A 21,170-nucleotide genomic window follows, 5' to 3' on the forward strand; every position below is an offset into this window, starting at 1 on the left:
TGCAGTCTCATCAATTTTAGAAAAAAAAGAGTAGAGACCCAACCAGATGTGCGATAATTTAGGATTCCAATTTAGTAATTGCATACCCTATAAAGTGTTTTAACTTCCATTGGACAGATTGTGCTTTGTAATTGAAAATATCTCTGCATCACAGAATGATACTCAAATGAATTTTTTGTATGAATAGAAAACACTGTCAGCTTTAATTTGACAGCATTTCTAATTACTTCTTTGGGAGAAGAACTGACGATATATTTGGGTTGTGTTTTTTGGGAGCATGCTGTATAAAACTCAGTATAACAGAGATCTATAGTTGACAACTGAATGCTGACAAGCAAAATAAGTAAAATGATCTGTGTATATGACAACCTCATGGTGAGATGAGACCATGTGACTAGAGGCCCATAATTTTTACACGAGTAAAGCTTCAGTTCCGGGGACATTGGACTTGTGGCCAAAATCAAAGCTTATTCATGTAACACGTAATTGGGCCTACTATCCATAACAAAAGACGGTAACGTTACATATAATGCAGCCTTTGCAAAATGATTCAAAGCCGACCCTAGGTTGTCCTACGTTTGAATAACAGCAAAATTGAAAACTAATATGCCTGGGGCTTTTGACAGCAAGGCTGTAAGGCATTCAAGGTTAAGTCCGAGGCTTTTGCCTTCAAGCCTTTAGGCTTTAAGGCAGGCTGGGGCTCTAGATCGAGGCATTACATCACAGGCTTAAGGTATAAAAATACAAAAAAAAACAAAGCAATTTCAAAGAAGTTTTCGTATGCACAAGTACCAGTTCTTTGTCTGTCAGCTAGTCCTGTAATTGTACAGGTTTCGTTGCCAAACTATTTTTGCATGATGTAGCGGACGTTGCGTTTGACATAAGTTTAACCATTAATTTTATTACATGTGTTAAATGTACGTGTACCAGTTTTCCTTTTATTTTTTTAAGAAATTCATGTATGTTTATTTTATTCCACTGTAGAGACCCAGTCTAGACCTGGCTACCCAACTTTTCTTGACCATCCCTTGTCCTTATCTCTCGATCCCTGAATTCTGCATACCTTTCTGCCAGGCCTGGGTGGCTGTTCCCATAGTAACTCTCTCCCTCTCCAGACCACATGTACCCTTAGGCTATAAATCTCCCCCCTGCAAGGACCCTGACTGTGCTTTGGCCACAGTTCCTTTCTGGACTGACCATTATTTTGTTGCCGACACCCATAGAGTAAAGTCCCTCCAAGTTTCCAAGTTCCGAATTGATCACTTTTGTTAGGCAACACCCCCCAGCGTAGTAAGTACACTTTATAGTTCTTTTAGTCTACATTTAATTGTTGTGATATTGTTTTTATTGCTCAGACAGCTTATTGCTTCAGTTTACATTTTATGTGTCTTTTCTTATACATGTGCTGTAGTTATAGCTTGAGTTTTGTTCATTCGTTACAGCAAAACCTTCCGGCTTAAACCTTCCAACTTCAGACTTCCAACTTCAACTTCCAACTTCAACTTCCGACCCTCCGTCATAATAATCTCCTGTCTTAATACGCCATAACTCCTAGTATCTACAATTGCTCTATGCTCCAATCGTCATTATTATTCCATGAATAAAGGAAGTGTATTTGTACAAAGGGACGAAATTACATTCCTGCTGCACCAATCATAATTTCATTGTCAAGGTAGCTGTAGTTGGCTACATTAGTTTTGTACGATCACTGGAATTCTATGAGTCTACATCGCAATGGATAACTATGAACATGTAAATATTGGTGATGGAGATCCCCCACAAGAACATGGGGAAAGTGGACAGGATGACATCAAGGTCGGTGACTCTGCATTCCAGCATGGTAACCGATCACGCCAACCCTCACGTGCCGGGTCAGTTACTTCATCAGTGAAGTCGTCAACTTCCAGCGCCCACATAAGAGCCAGAGCAGAAAAGGCTGCGCTTGAGGCGGAGGCCAAGGCCATTGAGGAGCAAAATGCCTTTGAACTTGAGACCCTTCGAGTTCAAATGGAGATTGAACATCGTCAGCTCGAGTTGCAACAAAGAAAGCGTGAAATGGAGCTGAAGGTTAAATACGCCAGAGCTGATGCCCTGGCCAAAACGTATGCTGAGGCTGTGGACGCATCTTCAGACGTGTGCTTCAAACCCAATACTACCTTTCAACCCACACCGAAGCGCCCTCTGGATTATGATCACATCCCATCCCAGTCTGCACAGCCCAGCTATACACCAACACCATTCCTCGTTCCCACACCTGCAGCTGCTGCTGCATCAGACCAACCCAACATGGGAAATCTATTACGTGAACTGATCAGTGACACGCGTGTTCATCAACAATCTCTGGTGGACGCACTCCAACTCCCCAAGGCAGAGCTCACAACATTCGACGGCGATCCCCTCAAGTACTGGACATTCATTCGAGCGTTCGAGAACACTGTCGCAAGGGAGACAATAAGCAATGGTGCAAAACTGACACGTCTGCTCCAGTATTGCACTGGTAAGGCAAAGAAACTCCTCCAGTGCTGCACCGTGAAGGAACCTACAGAGGGCTATGCCCTCGCACTTCGACTACTCAAGGAGAGATATGGTGATGAGCACACCATATCACAAGCATGGATTGACAAGGTAACAACGAGGCCTAACGTCGTCGACAATCAATCCCTGCAAGATCTCGCTGACGATTTGAGATGTTGCCGAGAGACCCTCGACACCATGGGGTATCTTAATGAACTGAATAATCGAAGCAGTCTACTCCTTATTGTTGACAAGTTGCCATACCACCTGAGAGCCAGATGGCTACGAGAGGTACACAAGATCAAGAGCACCAAATTGAGACCCCCAAATATTGATGATGTCATGCAGTTTGTGACAACGGCAGCCGAGGAAGTTCGAGACCCTGTCTTTGGCAAGATCACTCAGAAAGGATCAACCAAGGGAGACACCAGGCCAAAGTTCAATAAGGCAAGTGACCGACGAACGAACTTTGGCATCCAAACCACGTTTTCAGCAACGAATTCTGACGACAAACCCAAAATAAAGCCAACCTCATCACCCCTTGAGCCCTGCCCCAGCTGTGGACAGACCCATCACCTCAACCAATGCAACGCATTCAAGGCGCTCAGAGTTAAGGACCGGCTGGCGTTTGTGCAGCGTAAGAAGCTCTGCGTAAACTGCTACAAGCCAGGACACCTCGGTAAGGACTGCCCACGGCCCTATGTGTGCTCAGTCCAAGGATGCGGCAAAAAACACAACAAGTACCTGCACCTCCCGCGCCCACAGAACAGCTCTCCCACCTCAGGGTCTGCTGCTGACGACAGCCAGTCTTCATCAAGTGGGTCTTCCAGCGCATCCCAGGCACAACCTCCAGATAATCCTACGGTTGTCTGTAATTCCACTGGGGTCGGCCCTGGAAAGGTTGCATTACCTATCGTTCCTGTCAGGGTCAAAGGTCATGGAGAACATCACTTCGTGAAAACATACGCCCTGCTCGACACTGGTTCCACACAGAGCTTCTGCTCAGAGGACCTAACACGGCATCTAGGCATCTGTGGGAAGGAGGATACCATCCGTCTCACCACGCTTGACCAGAAAGAGGTCAAGGTACACACCAGCACTGTGCACCTCGAAGTAGCCGACCTTGACGACGCCCACCTTTTTTCATTGCCAGGAGTTCTTACAAGGCCCCATCTGAACATAGGCCTCAACAGTCTTGCAGTACAGGAAGACTTGAGCGTCTGGCCACACCTTAGTGATTTGGATATACCAGATGTGAAGATCGATGATGTTCACCTTCTCATTGGGCAAGATGCCCCAGATATACTGATACCGAGGGAGGTACGCACCGGCTCCAAGGGCGAACCATATGCCATGAGGACAGCCTTGGGATGGACCCTGAATGGTCCAGTAACACAGCACATGGAGCCCAAGTCTTCATCTTCTTTCTTTGCGACACCAGATGTGCACCTTCAACACCAAGTTGAGAGATTTTGGAGAATTGATGACGTGCAGAATGCAAGCAGTGATGAGACGATGTCCATCAGCCAAAGGAAGGTTCTTTCAATTTGGGAGAACTCACTACATCGTGATGGGATTCACTACACCATGGACATTCCATTCAAAGAAAGGCCGCCACATTTGCCTGATGACAAGTTGATGGCAGAACACCGACTCAAACTGTTGGGTAAACGCCTCTCCAAGGACTTTTCACTCAAAGAGAAGTACATCAGTGGCATACACGATCTGCTCGAGAAGGGATACGCTGAGCCAGTTCCTGCCAAGGACATCGACAGAAGAGATGGCTGCGTTTGGTACCTTCCCCACCATCCTGTGATAAACCCGCGTAAACCAGGCAAGGTCCGCATCGTATTTGACTGTGCCGCCCGATACCAAGGTACCTCACTGAATGATACCGTCTACCAAGGTCCCGACCTGACAAACAAGTTGATCGGGGTTCTTCTGCGCTTTCGACAGGAACGCATAGCTCTCATGGCTGATATTGAGGGTATGTTTCATCAGGTTCGTGTGTCCGTACCTGACCGAGATGCTCTTCGCTTCCTTTGGTGGAAGGAGGATGATGTGGAGTCACAACCACAGATGTACCGGATGACAGCCCACTTATTTGGAGGAGTTTGGAGTCCAAGTTGCGCCAGCTTTGCCTTGAAGCATGTAGCACAAGATCACCATGCCCTGTACGACACTGCCACTATTAAGACCATAGATCAAGACTTCTACGTCGATGACTGTCTAAAATCTGTCGCGACCGAAGAAGAAGCAACTCGACTGGTCACTCAACTACGCGAGTTGCTAGCCCGTGGAGGATTCCGACTCACTAAGTGGTTGAGTAACTCTCGCACCGTGTTGAAGTCAATACCTCAGGCTGAATGCGCAAAGGCCGTCACAACCATAGACCTGGATAAGGAACTACTTCCCTCTGAGCGAGCATTGGGAGTACTTTGGAAGGTCGAGACTGACACCTTCAGTTTCGATACCAATCGCAAGGAGAAGCCGGACACCCGGAGAGGATTATTGAGCGTAACAAGTTCAGTATATGACCCACTCGGATTTGTCAGCCCGTTTGTCCTGAAGGCGAAGATGATCTTTCAGACTCTCTGCCGCCTGAAGATCGGGTGGGACGACCCTCTTCCAAGCATCATACTGGAGCAGTGGAAGCGGTGGTTGGTAGATCTACCACTGATAGAAGGAGTCTGCGTTCCCAGATGCATCAACCCAGCACATTGTGATACCATCAAGGCTGAGCTACACCACTTCTGCGATGCATCTGAACGAGCTTATGGGGCTGTCAGCTACCTGCGTATCACCGACACCAATGGGCACAACCACTGCACATTCATGATGGCTAGAGCTAAGCTCGCACCCCTGAAGACAACAACAATACCCAGATTGGAGCTTGCTGCTGCAGTTGTGGCGGTGAAGCTGGACAAGCTGATCAAGCTCCATATACAGTTACCATTGGCAGAGTCTATCTTCTGGTCTGACAGCATGATTGTTCTACAATACCTGCGAAACGAAGACAAGCAATTCCACACCTTTGTTGCAAACCGAGTTGCCGCGATACAAGAGCAAACCACTTCAAGCCAGTGGAGACATGTGGATTCGGCATCGAACCCTGCTGACGATGTGTCAAGGGGAATGACCGCCCTGCAACTCGTCCATTCTGACCGCTGGTTTGGAGGGCCTTCGTTCCTGCTGAAGGAAGAAGATGCCTGGCCAGCTCAGCCAGACTTTGAATCCCTCCAACTCCAACAGGATGCAGAAGTTAAAAGGGAACAGCAAGTGTACGCCACAGATACCACACCGATGTCAGATCCTATTGATAACCTCATTGCCCGCTACTCGTCTTGGTACAAGTTAAAGAGAGCCGTGGCTTGGGTCCTTCGTGTGAAGCAATTGTTACGCATGAGGTCCCTCAAACAGACGGACACCCTTGCTGGAAAGCCTCTGTCGGTCAAGGAACTCCAGAGTGCTGAGGTCGCGATTGTACGCCACATCCAGAAGGCTACTTTAGACCATGAGCAGCTGAAATCCAGCCACCTTCAGAAGTTGTCCCCCATGACATCCAACCAAGGAATCTTGTGCGTCGGGGGACGCCTTACCAACGCCAACATCAAACACCAGGCGAAACACCCGTGGATCCTGCCGAACAACCACCATGTGACCAAGCTCATCATCGAGTATTACCACCATCAGTTCGGTCATTCCGGATGTGAGAGAATCCTTGCTGAGCTTCGCCAAAGGTATTGGATTGTAAAGGGGCGGGTTGCCGTCAAGCGCGTCCTTCGTCGCTGCATAGCCTGCAGGAAGAGAAAGGCACCTCCTGAAACCCAGATGATGGCAGACCTGCCTGATGATCGAGTAAGCCATGGGGCAGCACCATTCAGCACTGTTGGTGTTGACTTCTTTGGGCCTCTCATGGTGAAGAGAGCCCGCAGTGAGTTAAAGCGGTATGGGTGCCTCTTCACATGCCTCACCACCAGAGCGATCCACATCGAGGTTTGTCACAGTCTTGAGACCGATTCTTTCATCAACGCCCTTCAGCGATTTATCAGTCGCCGTGGAGAACCTACTGAGATTCGCTCGGATAATGGCACTAACCTTGTAGGAGCTCAGCGCGAACTTCGACGAGCACTACAAGATTGGAATCAACACCAGATCCGCAATTACCTGCACCAACATGAAGTAGAGTGGAAATTCAACCCTCCGGCTGCATCCCATATGGGGGGTGTCTGGGAGCGACAAGTAAGGAGCATCCGTTCCATTCTGAATGGTCTACTTCACCAACAACGTACCGATGACGAGGGATTAGCCACTCTAATGTGCACCGTGGAGGGGATAGTAAATGGCCGCCCCATCACCAAATTGTCCGAAGATCCACGGGATGCACTACCGCTTACCCCGAACCACCTACTTCTCCTTCGATCGGGTCAATCCCTACCACCTGGGCACTTCACCACCAATGACCTCTACAAGAGACGCTGGCGACAAGTACAGTACCTAGCAGATGTGTTCTGGACCCGGTGGCTGAAGGAGTATCTACCACTACTACAACATCGTCAGAAATGGCTACACCCTAAACGAAATCTTCAAGTCGGCGATCTCGTTCTTGTTCGCTATGAGAACACCCCTCGGGGCAAATGGCCCTTGGGCCTCATCGTGGCTACACATCCCGGGAAGGATGGGCGTGTCCGTTCTGTGCAAGTTAAGACTCAAGCCGGAGTCTATGATAGACCAACAGCCAAGATCTGTCTTCTTGAAGCAACTTGTGACAACTGATACTAGCCAAACTCAGAACTGTAGACAGCTCTTATCTTTACCAGCTTACTAGTTTTTTCAGTTCAAGTTTCTGTTTTGTTAGATTTAGCTCACAACAGTCCTTAAGTTCGTGGATGACACTCATTAGAGAGATGTCATCGGGGTCGGTGTAGCGGACGTTGCGTTTGACATAAGTTTAACCATTAATTTTATTACATGTGTTAAATGTACGTGTACCAGTTTTCCTTTTATTTTTTTAAGAAATTCATGTATGTTTATTTTATTCCACTGTAGAGACCCAGTCTAGACCTGGCTACCCAACTTTTCTTGACCATCCCTTGTCCTTATCTCTCGATCCCTGAATTCTGCATACCTTTCTGCCAGGCCTGGGTGGCTGTTCCCATAGTAACTCTCTCCCTCTCCAGACCACATGTACCCTTAGGCTATAAATCTCCCCCCTGCAAGGACCCTGACTGTGCTTTGGCCACAGTTCCTTTCTGGACTGACCATTATTTTGTTGCCGACACCCATAGAGTAAAGTCCCTCCAAGTTTCCAAGTTCCGAATTGATCACTTTTGTTAGGCAACACCCCCCAGCGTAGTAAGTACACTTTATAGTTCTTTTAGTCTACATTTAATTGTTGTGATATTGTTTTTATTGCTCAGACAGCTTATTGCTTCAGTTTACATTTTATGTGTCTTTTCTTATACATGTGCTGTAGTTATAGCTTGAGTTTTGTTCATTCGTTACAGCAAAACCTTCCGGCTTAAACCTTCCAACTTCAGACTTCCAACTTCAACTTCCAACTTCAACTTCCGACCCTCCGTCATAATAATCTCCTGTCTTAATACGCCATAACTCCTAGTATCTACAATTGCTCTATGCTCCAATCGTCATTATTATTCCATGAATAAAGGAAGTGTATTTGTACAAAGGGACGAAATTACATTCCTGCTGCACCAATCATAATTTCATTGTCAAGGTAGCTGTAGTTGGCTACACATGATTTTAATGTATTTGGAAATGATCATGTCACTTTTAAAAACCAAAAACAACTATTAAGTAGCAATTTCAGAGACAGAAATATGCTTGTTTAATTTATCGAAAAATGTAAAAAGAAAATATTTGCAAAATCGTTTTAAAACAATGGATATGCAGTTTTTGGTGATTAGTTCTCCGAGTCTGTTAAAGGAAAGATGGAGACAAAACGAATTCATATTCTTGTCTCTATTCTTCAATATTAATTCGGTTATCAAGAAGTGAATTATGAAACTATGAGTCTTTAACAGAGATCTGACCGTTTATCTTTTTTTTTTAAAATATGAACTTCGTGCAATTTTGGGCAAGCCATTCGACTGCACAATTTTCCGGTGAAATTCCAACAAGATTTACAAAACTCACCTTTGGCGAAAGCTACTACTTGAATGCTGCACAGTTGTAGCTACAGTTTAGCTGTTTTTCTGGAGAAAACCAACCTAAGAAGAACGAATATCGCTTTTTAACACAGGCCGATAGTCTTCACTGTCCGAAATATGTATCCTTACGTTTCCTTTTGGTTTATTGGCAGACCAGGCAGGTTTGCATTTGTGGCATCTTATCAACTGGAAAACTGGAAAAACCCAACATACGCAAAACCTTGAGGGGGGACAGTACCACTTTTTAAGGGTAGGAACAAGCACAATTCCGTTTTATTCTCAATTGTGTCATACGTAGATTTCATTTCCTTTACTCTCTCAGAGTAAGCTTACACCTCCATGGAAAAATCGGAGTAGCCGAAAGCGTGTCACATCGTCAGTGTCTGGAATTTCCAGTGATCTATTAATAGGATACTATAAAAACGAACGCCAGCCGATTTCTGAACACTTCATGTAGCTTCAAAGTTGCATTTTCGAAGGCAAAGATTTTGGCAAGAGTAAATTGTTGGAGACATCCTTTTCAACTAAAAAATCGAAGCAATACAGCTTTTATGGTTGAAAGTAAAAGTAAGTTTCGCCTAATTGGCAATTTGACTTTGTGTATTGTGTAACCTAAGTTCAGCTGGATGTCTTTTTGGACAATCACAGGGGAAGCAAAAATGAGATAGAGAGGAGATTGTTTAGTTTTTTGTTAAAACAAAAAAATTAATAATATTTCTTTATGCTGGCCTTTATCAAATGGTACATGAATGCAAATTTCAGAGGTTTGGAAGGCAATCATCATCAAGAAAATGTCTAAATCATAACAGTTAAGCAGGAAGTTAAATAGATGCTGACAACAGAGATAGTGCTTATAGGGCAGAGGCAATTTCCAGTTGTACTTTATATACATGTAGGAGTGTTACCCTCAAAAGGTTTGTGGTTAATGTGACACCCTCTTTACACCTTGCATCATCCTTGTGGATCTATTCATAAATGTTGTTGCACGATTCTCATAATAAGGTTTGCTTTCGTTTATGGCCGTGTCCATGTACTTTGTGGACAGATTCAAGGGAGAAGTGTCTGTTTAGATTTGAGCAAAGTTTCTTCATCTCTTAGTGTGAACTTTAGTTTCAAATAAGCCTTAGGGAAGATCATAGTTTGTGTTATCTCAGAGTACTTGCTGGATTTATAAGATGAAATGGCATGAGCACATGCTAAATTATTCTACTTCTTGTGTTAAACTTTTCCAAGGCATGACTGTTTCCGTCATTGATCTCAGATGTAAATAAGGCTACATGTACATGTGGGTTACACCATTTGCCTTAATGAAGTAATTGTATACAGCTTCAAAGAAAGCACATCTTACGATCAATGGATTTGTGAAAGTTTGAACAAAGGAAAGCTAAGTACTCTGGTCCTTTGATTTTGTGGCTTTCTCAATGTATTTTTTTGGGTAAGAGAATAGCATTTGCCTCTCTAACTTTGAAATGATGAATTGTTAATTTTCTCTTGGTTTAGTACTGTGGAAGACATTTAGAATTCCTTGATAAAATGACAAGTTTTTAGTGGTTGCCAAGGAATATTCTAAGGAATCATTGTATAAGCAGCATGCGCTAAATCTAGACTTGATGCCAGTATGTTGCATTACAGATATTACTTTGCTTTAGTGCCCACCTAGACCTGTTTGTACACACGTTGACTCTGGGTTTTTAGGAGTAGAATGACTGATGACCACTCTAGTACATGTTGTCAGTTTGTTTATTCAGAGTGGATTGACCTCAGGAGGGTACAGCCAGCAATGAAACTGTGCCATGTGCTGTTTCCAGCCTGAGTACTTAGAACTCACAAAATATTCTGCCACATAGTTTACCTGTAGTCTTAATGTATTTTGGCCAGTATACATGTACATTGCAGTATGAGTGTGTGCCACATGTGAGATTTTATAATACATGTATTCAGTCTATGTACATGTGTAAACTCAGTGAGTTGTGTTTTTCCCAGTTTCCGTTTGACATCTACTGTGTTTTACTGTTTTCACATAATTCACCTTCATGATTTGTAGATGTAGTTTAAATATTCTTTGATTCTTGTTTTGTTTGCAGGTTGGTTAAGCTTAAGTGCTTTTGATTTGTAACTTTCCTTTTAATTTAAGCACAGTTGTCGGTCTTCTTTTCTTGGTTTCTTTTTCTTAAAATTTACTCTGGTCTTTTTGTTTTCTTATTTTATTGAAGTTACTTGATTCGTTTATCTTTTTTTGTACTTTTACAGTTTGGTCTATGGTTTTGTTCAAATTTTGATGGTCTCGATCAGGCTGGTCTAGGTTTTCTAGGTCTCAGTCCGTTTGTTGAAGTCTTCAATTAAAACCAGGGTAGGTTATTTTTAAAATGTGTTCAGCGAAATTAATTTGGTTCATAGATTTAGCAGTCCAAATACAGTCTGAGGAAATAAACCATTTTCAATTTTTTGTGCGGAAATTTAAACTCTGTTTGTAGTTTTATATGTAGAGTAATCTCGCGATCCCTCCCTGAAAGATTTCAGTTAGTTTTTTGGTTGCCATAAAGCGATTTCCCCACACGTTTAGATTTTGTTCTTTTAGTTTTTTTCCTTTATTGATCTGGAGCCATTTTTCCAGGTCACATTTTGGACAACAGCATGTACGTCTGATCGTAAGAGATCCTGGTTATAATTCCAGTGGCCGGTGGCCCTATAAAACTCCTCTGAAAGAAAGAATCACTCGCTGAGGTTGATTTGGTTGGTAGAATTTTTTACATTGAAAACCTAACTTGTGTAGAATATGTAGGCAGTTTTCCCACGTAGGAACTTAAATCCTGCAAACCTGTTAATACAGAACCTTTTCAGTAAAATCAAAGAGTTCTGCAGAGACGACTCGTGGATGGATAATACAGACATGTATTTTTTTTCGGATGCTGTAACAAAATCTAGAAAGTATTGTGCACAATTGCAAAGTGAACAATGTGTTTATTTTACGACTACCACAAATTGAACATTATAATAATCATTTTTAAATGCTATAGAAACCGTTTCTGTCACCCTCAACGAGTTCATGCAAAACACCAGGACTGCAAACATCTAAAGGTAGGTGTCTGAGATTAGTTCAGAAAAATGTTCAATCTTACCTTAAGCCTGAGAAAGAAAAGGAAACATGGACTGAAAGGTCTGACATGCATAAAACTCATAATTTTTAAAGCAAAATTTCAATCCATTATTGTTTAGGTTAATATTTTCTCGTAGTTCTAAAAATATTGCCAGAATATAAGTACTTAAACCTGTGTAGAACTTAAATTTGTTATTTTCTTATTTCCTGCTTCCTGACACGCAGTACCGTTGTGTCTCCCCAGAGTAGTCTCCATTTTGACTTTAACACGTTTCATTGTGCATTCAACGTAAATTCGTTACAACCCGGAAGCTTCCATAATCGCATTTCCACACCACCTGGCCATTTTCAAAACTGACGATGCCACTTCTATTATTTCACTTTTCGACCTGAAACAGATCCATTTCATTTACTTTAATAGGGTATCTCATGTAGGTTTGGAAATAAATCTTATTTTAATAAGTAAAATAAGTTAAATAAAGCTTATTTTATTGCGGCTAGAATACCAGGAAAATAGGTCAAAACTAGAAAGCTGAGCGAACCCGGACCACCAAAGCAATCCCCACTTAACTGTAAAGGTTAGCTACAAACGCAGAGAATTATTAAAGTTGGTTTTTAAGCTCAAACGTGCGGTTTGGCATAGATCAAATACCCTGGCAGCCTCACCCGCTACATGTTGAATACATACAAAGCATTGCTTCAACTATCACCAAGGGTTCACATTAAGTATGCAAATTTCAAATTTAGTCATATTACAAGTAAACAGTCGTATGTTGAACTCTGTTGACGCTGAATAAAACGAATAACCACGTGCAAGATGTCGAGCAGTTGGCCTATTTCAACTAAAAGTAACTGTAAGAAATAATGGAAGCTGTGGTTATGCTTCAGGTTTCCTGTCTTCAGTAGAGACTCATTAAGGCCAGAGCAAAGTTAAAGATTTCTGTGATTGGCAGCTGGTACAATAAACACAGGAGCTAAACAGTGTACTGGCAACTCAGTGGAATAACGAGGCGGGAAATCCCGTGAACTCCCCCAACATACTGTAATTTACTCCAGGGGTCAAAGTTACCCTAGATACAATCTCGCTATTCTTAACAGCCAATAGGCGTCGAGAAGCAGTTGTGCCAAATAATCCTGACACATTTTGTACATTTATTTGGGAAATACATGTCTTACAAGCCGAACAGTTGCTAGGTTGTGCCATAGGAGACTTTTAACGACTTGTGTACAGTCTTCGGCACCTTGCTGTCACATAAAGAACCCTTCCCTAAATTGGTTTCGTTGTTTACTTTACAAAATCCAGTAAATCGGGACGTGGTGGAGTACTTGAATCGCGTAAATCATGAAGTCAACCCATTAGTTCAACCGTGTACTCACACTGTACAAAAAAGTTAGGCAATTATTGTCAAGTTTTGCCTAACTATCACCTGTAACACATTTGGTCAACAATAGCCCAACTGGTGCTGGGAAGGTATCAATTATTGATCAATTAGTATCAATTGCTATCAATTAGTAAGTACCTTCATCAACAAGTTGAGTTTTAACTGCTTTAGCCAATCATTGCAAGCGTTTACCTCATTGTTGGTGAATTGCAACTCCAAGTATGGTCAAATTAAGATTGTCCGATTTGTTGGTTGATAGTGCACTTGCTATGCATTCGTGAAATCAGTCAGTCATTTGCATTTTAATTACCAGTGATTGGTTAAACTTAGAATTTGGTATTAGTCTCATTTGTTGGTTTGTCTGTAAAACCAAGTTAGTCATTTTCCTCTACAGTTGGTTGACTTTGCAACATTTTGTTGAATAATGATAGCTTAAAGTCCACGTTGATTAAATAAATTTGTACAAAATGTGGTTGGTTTTGCCTTTCCACATAGGTGGAAACATTCTAATTTGCAAACATCCTGAATTGTGTTTCGTGGTTTACCTGTTATAGAATTATGACAAAAGTCAAACAAAAAAAACTTATTCCAATAAAACTTCACATAGTCGTCAACAAACATTTAACACATGTAAAGAGCAAATCAGAAATATTTCAGAATTAAAATAAATTGAACTATTCAGTGACCATTTTATTATTGCAATTCACTTATCTGCAACTTAACATAAAAATGAAGTGTTCTCTCCTTTTTAAGTACAAACAATTATATTCAAATTAAAGGCTCACATGTAAATGTACGCAAAACAAGCCTCAACCGAACTATTAATTTTAGTACTCCTGTTGGGCAATTAGTTAACTTTACATGTAAGGAAGTTTAAAAGTCATGTTACTGGCTGATTTCAACTATATGTTCTTTCAAGATATATTTTTACTTTGATACCTAAAAAAAGCTTTTTAAAACTGGTAATTTGATAACCGAAGTAGCTTGCACTGTGCCACTTCCGCCAAAGGACGAAAAAAGGCATTTATAATCTCCATCCCTTCGATATGCTTCTGTGCATTAACATCATGATTGGCACACTGTTCAAAACGCATTTTCCAAACTTTGGCAGTTTAAAAGCATCTCCTTGCCAACACCATCTTCGGAAATGTTGGGGAAAACCTCTAATAAACTACTATAACACTCGGAGGTCTAATCCAATGTCAAAGATCTGTAAGATGAAAATAGCTAGACACACAAATAGGATCGCGTAAGCAAAGACGTTTCTGCAACCGTCAGCGAGGATTTTTCGCTCGCAGTAAGTAAATAATACCCTGATCTGAAGAACAGTTCCTCTGATTTCACCCCTATGTTCCCTCCAAGTTCACCCAGTTATCGCCGACAGCGTTATGACGAGGTGGGGCTCAGACCCCTTCTGATGACATCTGTGATAGGAAGAGTTGTCACGAATGATGACATCATCACTGGCGCATTTCTTTCAATCCCGCTGAGTATATGAAGTATGCTCAATTGGGATAAAGCTTCACCGTCACAATTATCCAAAGAGCTGTTTCGAATGGTTGCCTTTCAGAACCAACGAGTTCGAAGCAAAATGGGCGCCGAAGAAAGCTTTCTCATCCCACAAGGTTCAGTGGATGACTACCCCCTAGCCACAATTACTTTTAAGACGAAGCCATTCGCTGAGGGCAACTCCCGACGAGCTTATATGGGCACCTACGACGGCGACGATCGCTTAAAAGGAAAACAGTGTGTGGTGAAAGTCTATAAAGATCATTATAACGAAGAACTGAAACAACATGCCTGGAAAGCAGACGACCGTGCCTACACCAAAGCAACCGAGATGGCTGAGTTGTTCAACGCTAGACATCAAACCAACAGACCAATTGTGTTCTGTAAACCTGAATTCGCCTGTGTTAAAGCAAATGATGCCACCATTAAAAGCATATTAAAGATGCCCCCTTCAGCAAAGGTTGCGATAGAGCGGTACCTTGATGGGAAATTCGAGAAGTTCAATAGCAACAGTGGATTCGTGCACGCTAAACAAATGGCTTCACCTGGAGCCTTCAGTCACTTCAGCTACATCGAATCCAATAAAGAGTTTTTGATTTGTGACTTGCAAGGAGTGCGTACCAATTCAGCGTACATGCTCACTGACCCGGCTGTTTGCAGCTGTGTACAGCCTTTTGGGGCCTATGGTCCAACCGATATAGGCATATTCGGTGTCCAAAAATTCTTTAAAAAGCACGTCTGCAATGACTTATGTAGTGGTCTGGACAAACCAAAGTTTGAAAAGCTCACACCAGACGTACAAAAGACAATTGATGACGTCAATGCAGTCATGCAAAGTGACAATGCAGAGACAGACAACACGTATCGGCTTAGTTCAGAGGCAAGGATCCCAATTGAAGTAATGGAGAAGGCACATAATGAGGCGATTCAAATCGTCATCTGAATAATCACAAATCAAATGTTGCTATCTATAAGTTGGTTTTATCAAGCGATTTTTCAAACAGGCATGCCTGACGTTCTGTGAATGAAATATCGCTTTGTCTTATCAAGGGTGAATGGGTGTTCTGGAACGACGCAGTGAATACACTTTTTATACTTTTTCTGGGTGATATGTTAATCGCCAATATCTGGCGTCGTACAATGGAATCTTATTAAAAACCGTCACACCATGAAATGGTCCCCAAGCTTGTTGCGACAGAAGGACTGTCACAACAGTCGACCCAATGCGCGTTTGGAAAGGGACGACAGATTTTGTGCACTGTGATTGGCCGACGCGTTGCAAACTCTTGGATTGTGAATCGCGCATTTCAATTTAAAATTTAAGCATGTTGTGGGTGAAAACAAGAAACAAAAAGGGTGCAAAAATGGTTAATTAAAACCCTGCGTGACTGTCAGCCTCTATCTTGCAGCGCGGAATAACGTGCGAAATAAGCCAAAGTCATGCATCCTCAATGCGCTAGGGTTAGAAGGAGTGTCCCCGTTCGGTGACCCTGAATAACCTTTGACTCCCGTGACCTTTGACCTTGAAACTTTCAGGAAAGGCGCGCTTTTTGGCCGTCTCCCGTCTACATCTATCTTAAATCAGTGGGTTGATGTTCGTGTGTAAACACACGCGTTTGTAAAAGTTCCTTGCTTAAACGTTTTGAGGGTTTATCAGCTATATGCATTTCATAAAACTCACATTGAAAATATTGTTTTTTAAATCTCTTTTTTACTTAGTTTCTAACAAAGTCTCCCCCCCATAAAAAGGCAAATGCAAGGCTTCATAGTTTATTTTAAAGTCGAAAATGTGGTATTTGCCGTTAACGTAGTTAAGTAGATGGTTAAGTAGTTCTCTATTAGGGCACCCTTTTTATATTCTATGGTTCTCATTTCCAACCGACCCCATTTTGGGCTCGCGATCACAAAAAAAAGCTCTTTTTCCCCGCCGACCCTGCTAAAAAGACCTAACCCCCCCCCCGAAAAAAAAAACTGAAGGGAAAAAATTGGCCAGCATGACCTTTGAAAACAAAAGCCCTGAAAACCTACGATTTCGCAAACGACCAACAGCGGCGGTCGGCGTTCGCGTGAACATTCGGTATACCGCGCCTTTCCGTGGGTTCGTGTATTCTTTTTCTGTTTTTTAAGAATTTTTTTCGACCGACCGACCTTATCTCAAGTGATAAATGATAACCATAGAATTTTTAAAAAGCGCCCTTATTGCCAGTGTAGGATCCTTGATCCGATTACGGGACCATCCAATTCCAGTGTATTTTTTTTCAGAGGCCATGTGTAGCTTTGCAATTCTAGCAGCAGCACGGGTTTTCAGAAATTCAGGATGTTTTTGTGTGTTGAATAGTGTCCTGTTGATGAGGGTCATTGTGATAAGTATCCACAAGAAATAAACACACAAATATGAACATTTTCATTATTGCGTATAGTCATACGTTTTGTGTATTCCTGTTATTTTTAATGTTAGAATAGAGATTCCTTGACTAAAGCCACGTCAATACTAACAATTGAAGGCTTTGTCTTTGTTTCAAGGATTACATAACGGTACTAGGTGTGGGGTTTTTGTCATTAATTTTTACCCCAGAGTTTTATTGTTCTGTACTGTTTTGTAAAAGCAATTACCCTTTCAAATAAATTAAACAAAAGAGAACTCTTTTAAGTTCGTAGAAGTTAGAAGAGGTCAATTTATTAATACGTTTATTACTAAAATCCCGTTTTTCTAGGTGGAACATAAAAGCTCGGCTTGGATAAAGTGTTTCATGCACTTATTGTCCACTGTGCTTCAAAAGTCTGCCTATAATATTGATTTATTGTAATGAATACAAGTACGAGGGTGCGGCATTTGGATTTTTGTAATTTCTTGTTTTGTCCAGCTTAAGTCGGCAGTCGTATTTTTCTCACGCTCTTCTTCCAACAGTAAAAATGTGTGCGCTGCGCGTTTATGCGGTGTGGCACATGAACGCATTGGTTTGGAGTCGCACAGCACACACTTTGTAAATGTACACATGGACTGGCGTAGAGTGAAATTTCGACTCCACAACTGCAACCTCATTAATTAATTGGGTGCGCCGACATGACAAGGACGATGGTCATAATGTAGGGGTTAGAATCGACAAATTGGGTGGATAAAATGGTACAGTCAGTATGTTTTGAACGAAAAAAATATCCAATTTGGCCAACTTCCTGACCAAAGATCAGCAACCTGAGGGGCTCTCTAAAAACAAGAATATGTAAACTATCTTGAGGTTTTAATGATCGATTAGACACTAAATAAAGAGTTGAGTAATTACACATAATAAAGTTCTCTTTTGTAAAAAAAAATTTAGTGTCGCTGACAATTCCAAGAAAAGCTTTATTTTTGGTAGCAATTTAGATTAGTGAGTGTATACCGTAAGTGTCGTAGAAAATACATTATGGTGAAGTTGTTTTGTTGTCATCTCTTATTCAGAAGATACACGCCATCAGTGCGAACTTAATTGTGGTTCTGAATACTCTATACAAAGTACAATTTGAGAGTGGCAACATTTCTGAAGGCTTTTGTTTGTCAAACTAGCTTTACAATTATAATGTGAAAGTAATTTTCATGATTATGCTGGACATAATTTGATAACAAACGTTGCCTGCATTCCGATGTATAATTAATGTAAACTATCTCTCCACATCAGCAAAAGTGTTAGTAGAATGTTTTATAAATAAGTTTACATGTTTCATTATGGTTATTACCCTATGTGACGAGAAAGTAAAGATTTTAGCCACTGACAAGACTACTAAACTGTGTTCATTTACGGCCATAGTAGTTTCTGTCCCATTAGTCCCTTGCCAACAGTCCAGGGTTCCTGCACCTGAAGGACCATTAAGTTCCATGACTTTTCCATGACCAAATTATGGAAATCCACGACCAAATACTGCAATTTCTTGGACTAGGCCTATGTGGCCTTTCAGGTTGCAAATACAATCACATATTTTATGTAGTTATCTCTGATAATAGAAATCACACAGTGCTTCATGACTTCCATGACAAAATTCCATGACTTTTCCATGACTTTAGTCATTTTTACAAAATTCCACAACTTTTCAGGCCTGAAAAAGGGATAAACAAATTTCCATGATTTTTCATGACTTTTCCAGGCCGCAGGAATCCTGCAACACTTGTTCCCGGTCATGCCGATCAGCGAATTATTTTTGCATATGCAGTAGCACTTCGGGAACGTGCCTCGGATGAAGTTCGGGCGTGTGCGCAAACAGCAGGTGGTGGGAGACAAGACACAGCCTACACTGCTGGCCTTTTTTTCCAAATTCTACTCTTTGTCTGTCGACTACTCAGGAATGAGAGCAAATCCAACCCAGGCAAGGACGTTTTTCCAAGGACGTACAGGACGTTATCATTTTTTAAGGCACAGAAATACATTTTTGCATTATACTTATTATACAATCATGGTAATTATAACAACAGGAAAACTAATCTCAACCAGTTTTTGCTTGGCCAACTTTTTAATTGCAGCACTTCAATCCAGTACAAGGCTGAATTCTTCAATATTCCTCAACTGCGGTGTACATCGGGTTTGCATTCACAGTTGAGCAAGCATTTTGCAAAATGATCCTCCAAAGCGATACTACACAACACATCATGTACTTACCTACTGATACATGAATGCTATACACGTTTAATACCGAAAATTAATAAGCTACGGGCCGTGCTCATAGCCTGCACTGCGACTGCAGCGGCGACTACGCATATTGCTGAATGGAATACACATCGGGGACCAAAGGTCATCCACGAGGAACATGATCTACTGTGATCGACAGCGCACATAGGCCTACTGCGCGTGCACAACATGTAGAACTACTGTACAATGTATATGTACATGTACTCTGCACATTGGGTATTACAAAAAATCGAGCTTGGTGAGCCCACAGAGAACATAAAAACCAAAGAGAGACAAATCAGACTGATCAGTGCCACTAACTCCCAACCGTCAACCTACTATGATTCTCCACACAGTTCCCACTCCCACGAGGCGGCTGCCCGACCAAACTTAATTGGCTTAATTGGCTCTCTTGACACACGACTGAGCTTAGTAAATCGAAAACCAGGTACACGGCGAAAGTTCTGAAAGAAACGATGTTTCCGCGCCTCATCACAGCTCTTCCTCATCATCAGTGTCCTCTCTAGTTACCTGCTATTATCAGGATAGTTCACACCCAAAATCCGGTGACCATGCAAAAAGTATTAGTAATTGTCATGTGACTTACTAATAAGTTATTCCAGTCAGTCTTCCCAGACAAGAAATGTATCATTATCCCATAATGTTTACGCGGATGTTCACAAGTACGATAGTGATAGACTTATATGTAGACCTACTTCCAGCCCATACATAACCAAATCATTTTCACGGAGAAAAAAACAACAATCTTACAGATCGTAGTGATTCGCAAAATAATTTGCCGCAAGTTTCGGCTCTTAATTATCAAGAACCATACAAGTTACTTTCTGCCGATCACTGCAATCTGCAAAACCCGTAACGCAACCTGTACGTGCTGTAACCAGGGTTCAATTTCCGAAGGGGGAGGCAGCCAGGTCCACATATTTTTTAAGGGGTCACCCACAAGAAAATAAGCTACAGGTGCAGTACAACGGACATTCAATTTATTCACAGATTTCAAATGTAACCTGGTGGTTTGTCTCTGATATTGTTACGAACTTACGACCAGCGAAACATCATTATATCACATCCAAAATGTATACTTTTCTCCATCCACGGCGCGAGTTCCAATGACCGTAACGATGTCTAATTAAGTTTACGGTTCTCATTTTTACATGTTTTGCAAAGTTCTGTCAGGCACGGCAAAGCCGAGCTCGGTGGAGGGGCGGGGAAGAAATTGCTGCTGGCTGTGAGATGGGAAAAACAAATAAACAAACAAACAAACAAACAAACACCTGCATGGTTTTTTCAGGATTTCGCTCGGAGCGGATAGTTCAACATCTACGTCCATTTGCTGTAATATATTAAAAAAAAAAGAGGTGCAACAGCAATTGAAAGCAATAAACCGGTTTCAGTTGACTGTCACCCTAACCCAATTCTATCCCACTCATTTCAGTAGGTTTACATAAAAAATTGACCCCGCACTTTCCCAATGAATAAATCATGTTACCACACGCGCAGATATTTTTAGGGAACGGAACATTCCCAGTTTCGATGACCGATTCTCGAGATTACGGTACGGCGGATCCTAAGATTCGTTGCAACATACGTGAAGAAGTGCAAAGTTGCAGGCCGGCCTCTACGCTTGAGGAGGCCCACATTGCCCGCCTGGACAGATTTACGATTTCACTTGCTGTCAAAGTCTTTGCTGCATGTATTTCAGTATTTCGTGGTACTCACGGACTGGATTTCATTTATTTCGTTTTTCGGGATAGACATACAAAGACATTCAATACACAAAAGATATGTAAACATTTATAGCAAAACATACAGGACGCAAGCTACCCGCTGGGTTGCCCAAAGA

At 41.9% G+C, this 21,170-nt stretch overlaps 2 protein-coding genes and 1 long non-coding RNA gene across 5 annotated transcripts in view; 2 read left to right on the forward strand and 1 right to left on the reverse strand.

Moving 5' to 3' along the window:
* The window catches only part of LOC110983006 (alpha-protein kinase vwkA-like), a 42,387-nt gene extending 33,472 nt beyond the window's left edge, over window positions 1-8,915 (reverse strand). The window contains exon 1 of one of the 3 annotated variants that reach the window (XM_087142233.1): window positions 8,671-8,889. The gene's annotated coding sequence lies outside the window, so the exon portion shown is untranslated. Of the gene's footprint in view, window positions 1-8,670 lie in introns of all 3 variants that reach the window. The other 2 variants (XM_022241849.2, XM_022241850.2) reach the window with 2 other exon arrangements.
* LOC147797860 (uncharacterized) lies at window positions 1,735-8,282 on the forward strand. The gene is made up of 2 exons (XM_087142518.1): window positions 1,735-7,869; window positions 8,022-8,282. The coding sequence occupies exon 1, from the start codon at window positions 1,735-1,737 to the stop codon at window positions 7,288-7,290; it is 5,556 nt and encodes a 1,851-aa protein (XP_086998644.1). The 3' UTR covers window positions 7,291-7,869; window positions 8,022-8,282.
* Window positions 8,916-9,107: 192 nt separating the features above from the next.
* Window positions 9,108-18,425, forward strand: LOC110983009 (uncharacterized). The gene is made up of 3 exons (XR_015426725.1): window positions 9,108-9,251; window positions 11,702-11,762; window positions 14,734-18,425. It is a non-coding gene; the product is annotated as an uncharacterized LOC110983009 (long non-coding RNA).
* The last annotated feature ends 2,745 nt before the right edge of the window (window positions 18,426-21,170 follow it).

This window comes from Acanthaster planci, linkage group LG10 (assembly GCF_054643075.1).
Source record: "Acanthaster planci isolate LZ-2023a linkage group LG10, COTS_SCS, whole genome shotgun sequence".
Classification (NCBI taxonomy): domain Eukaryota; kingdom Metazoa; phylum Echinodermata; class Asteroidea; order Valvatida; family Acanthasteridae; genus Acanthaster; species Acanthaster planci.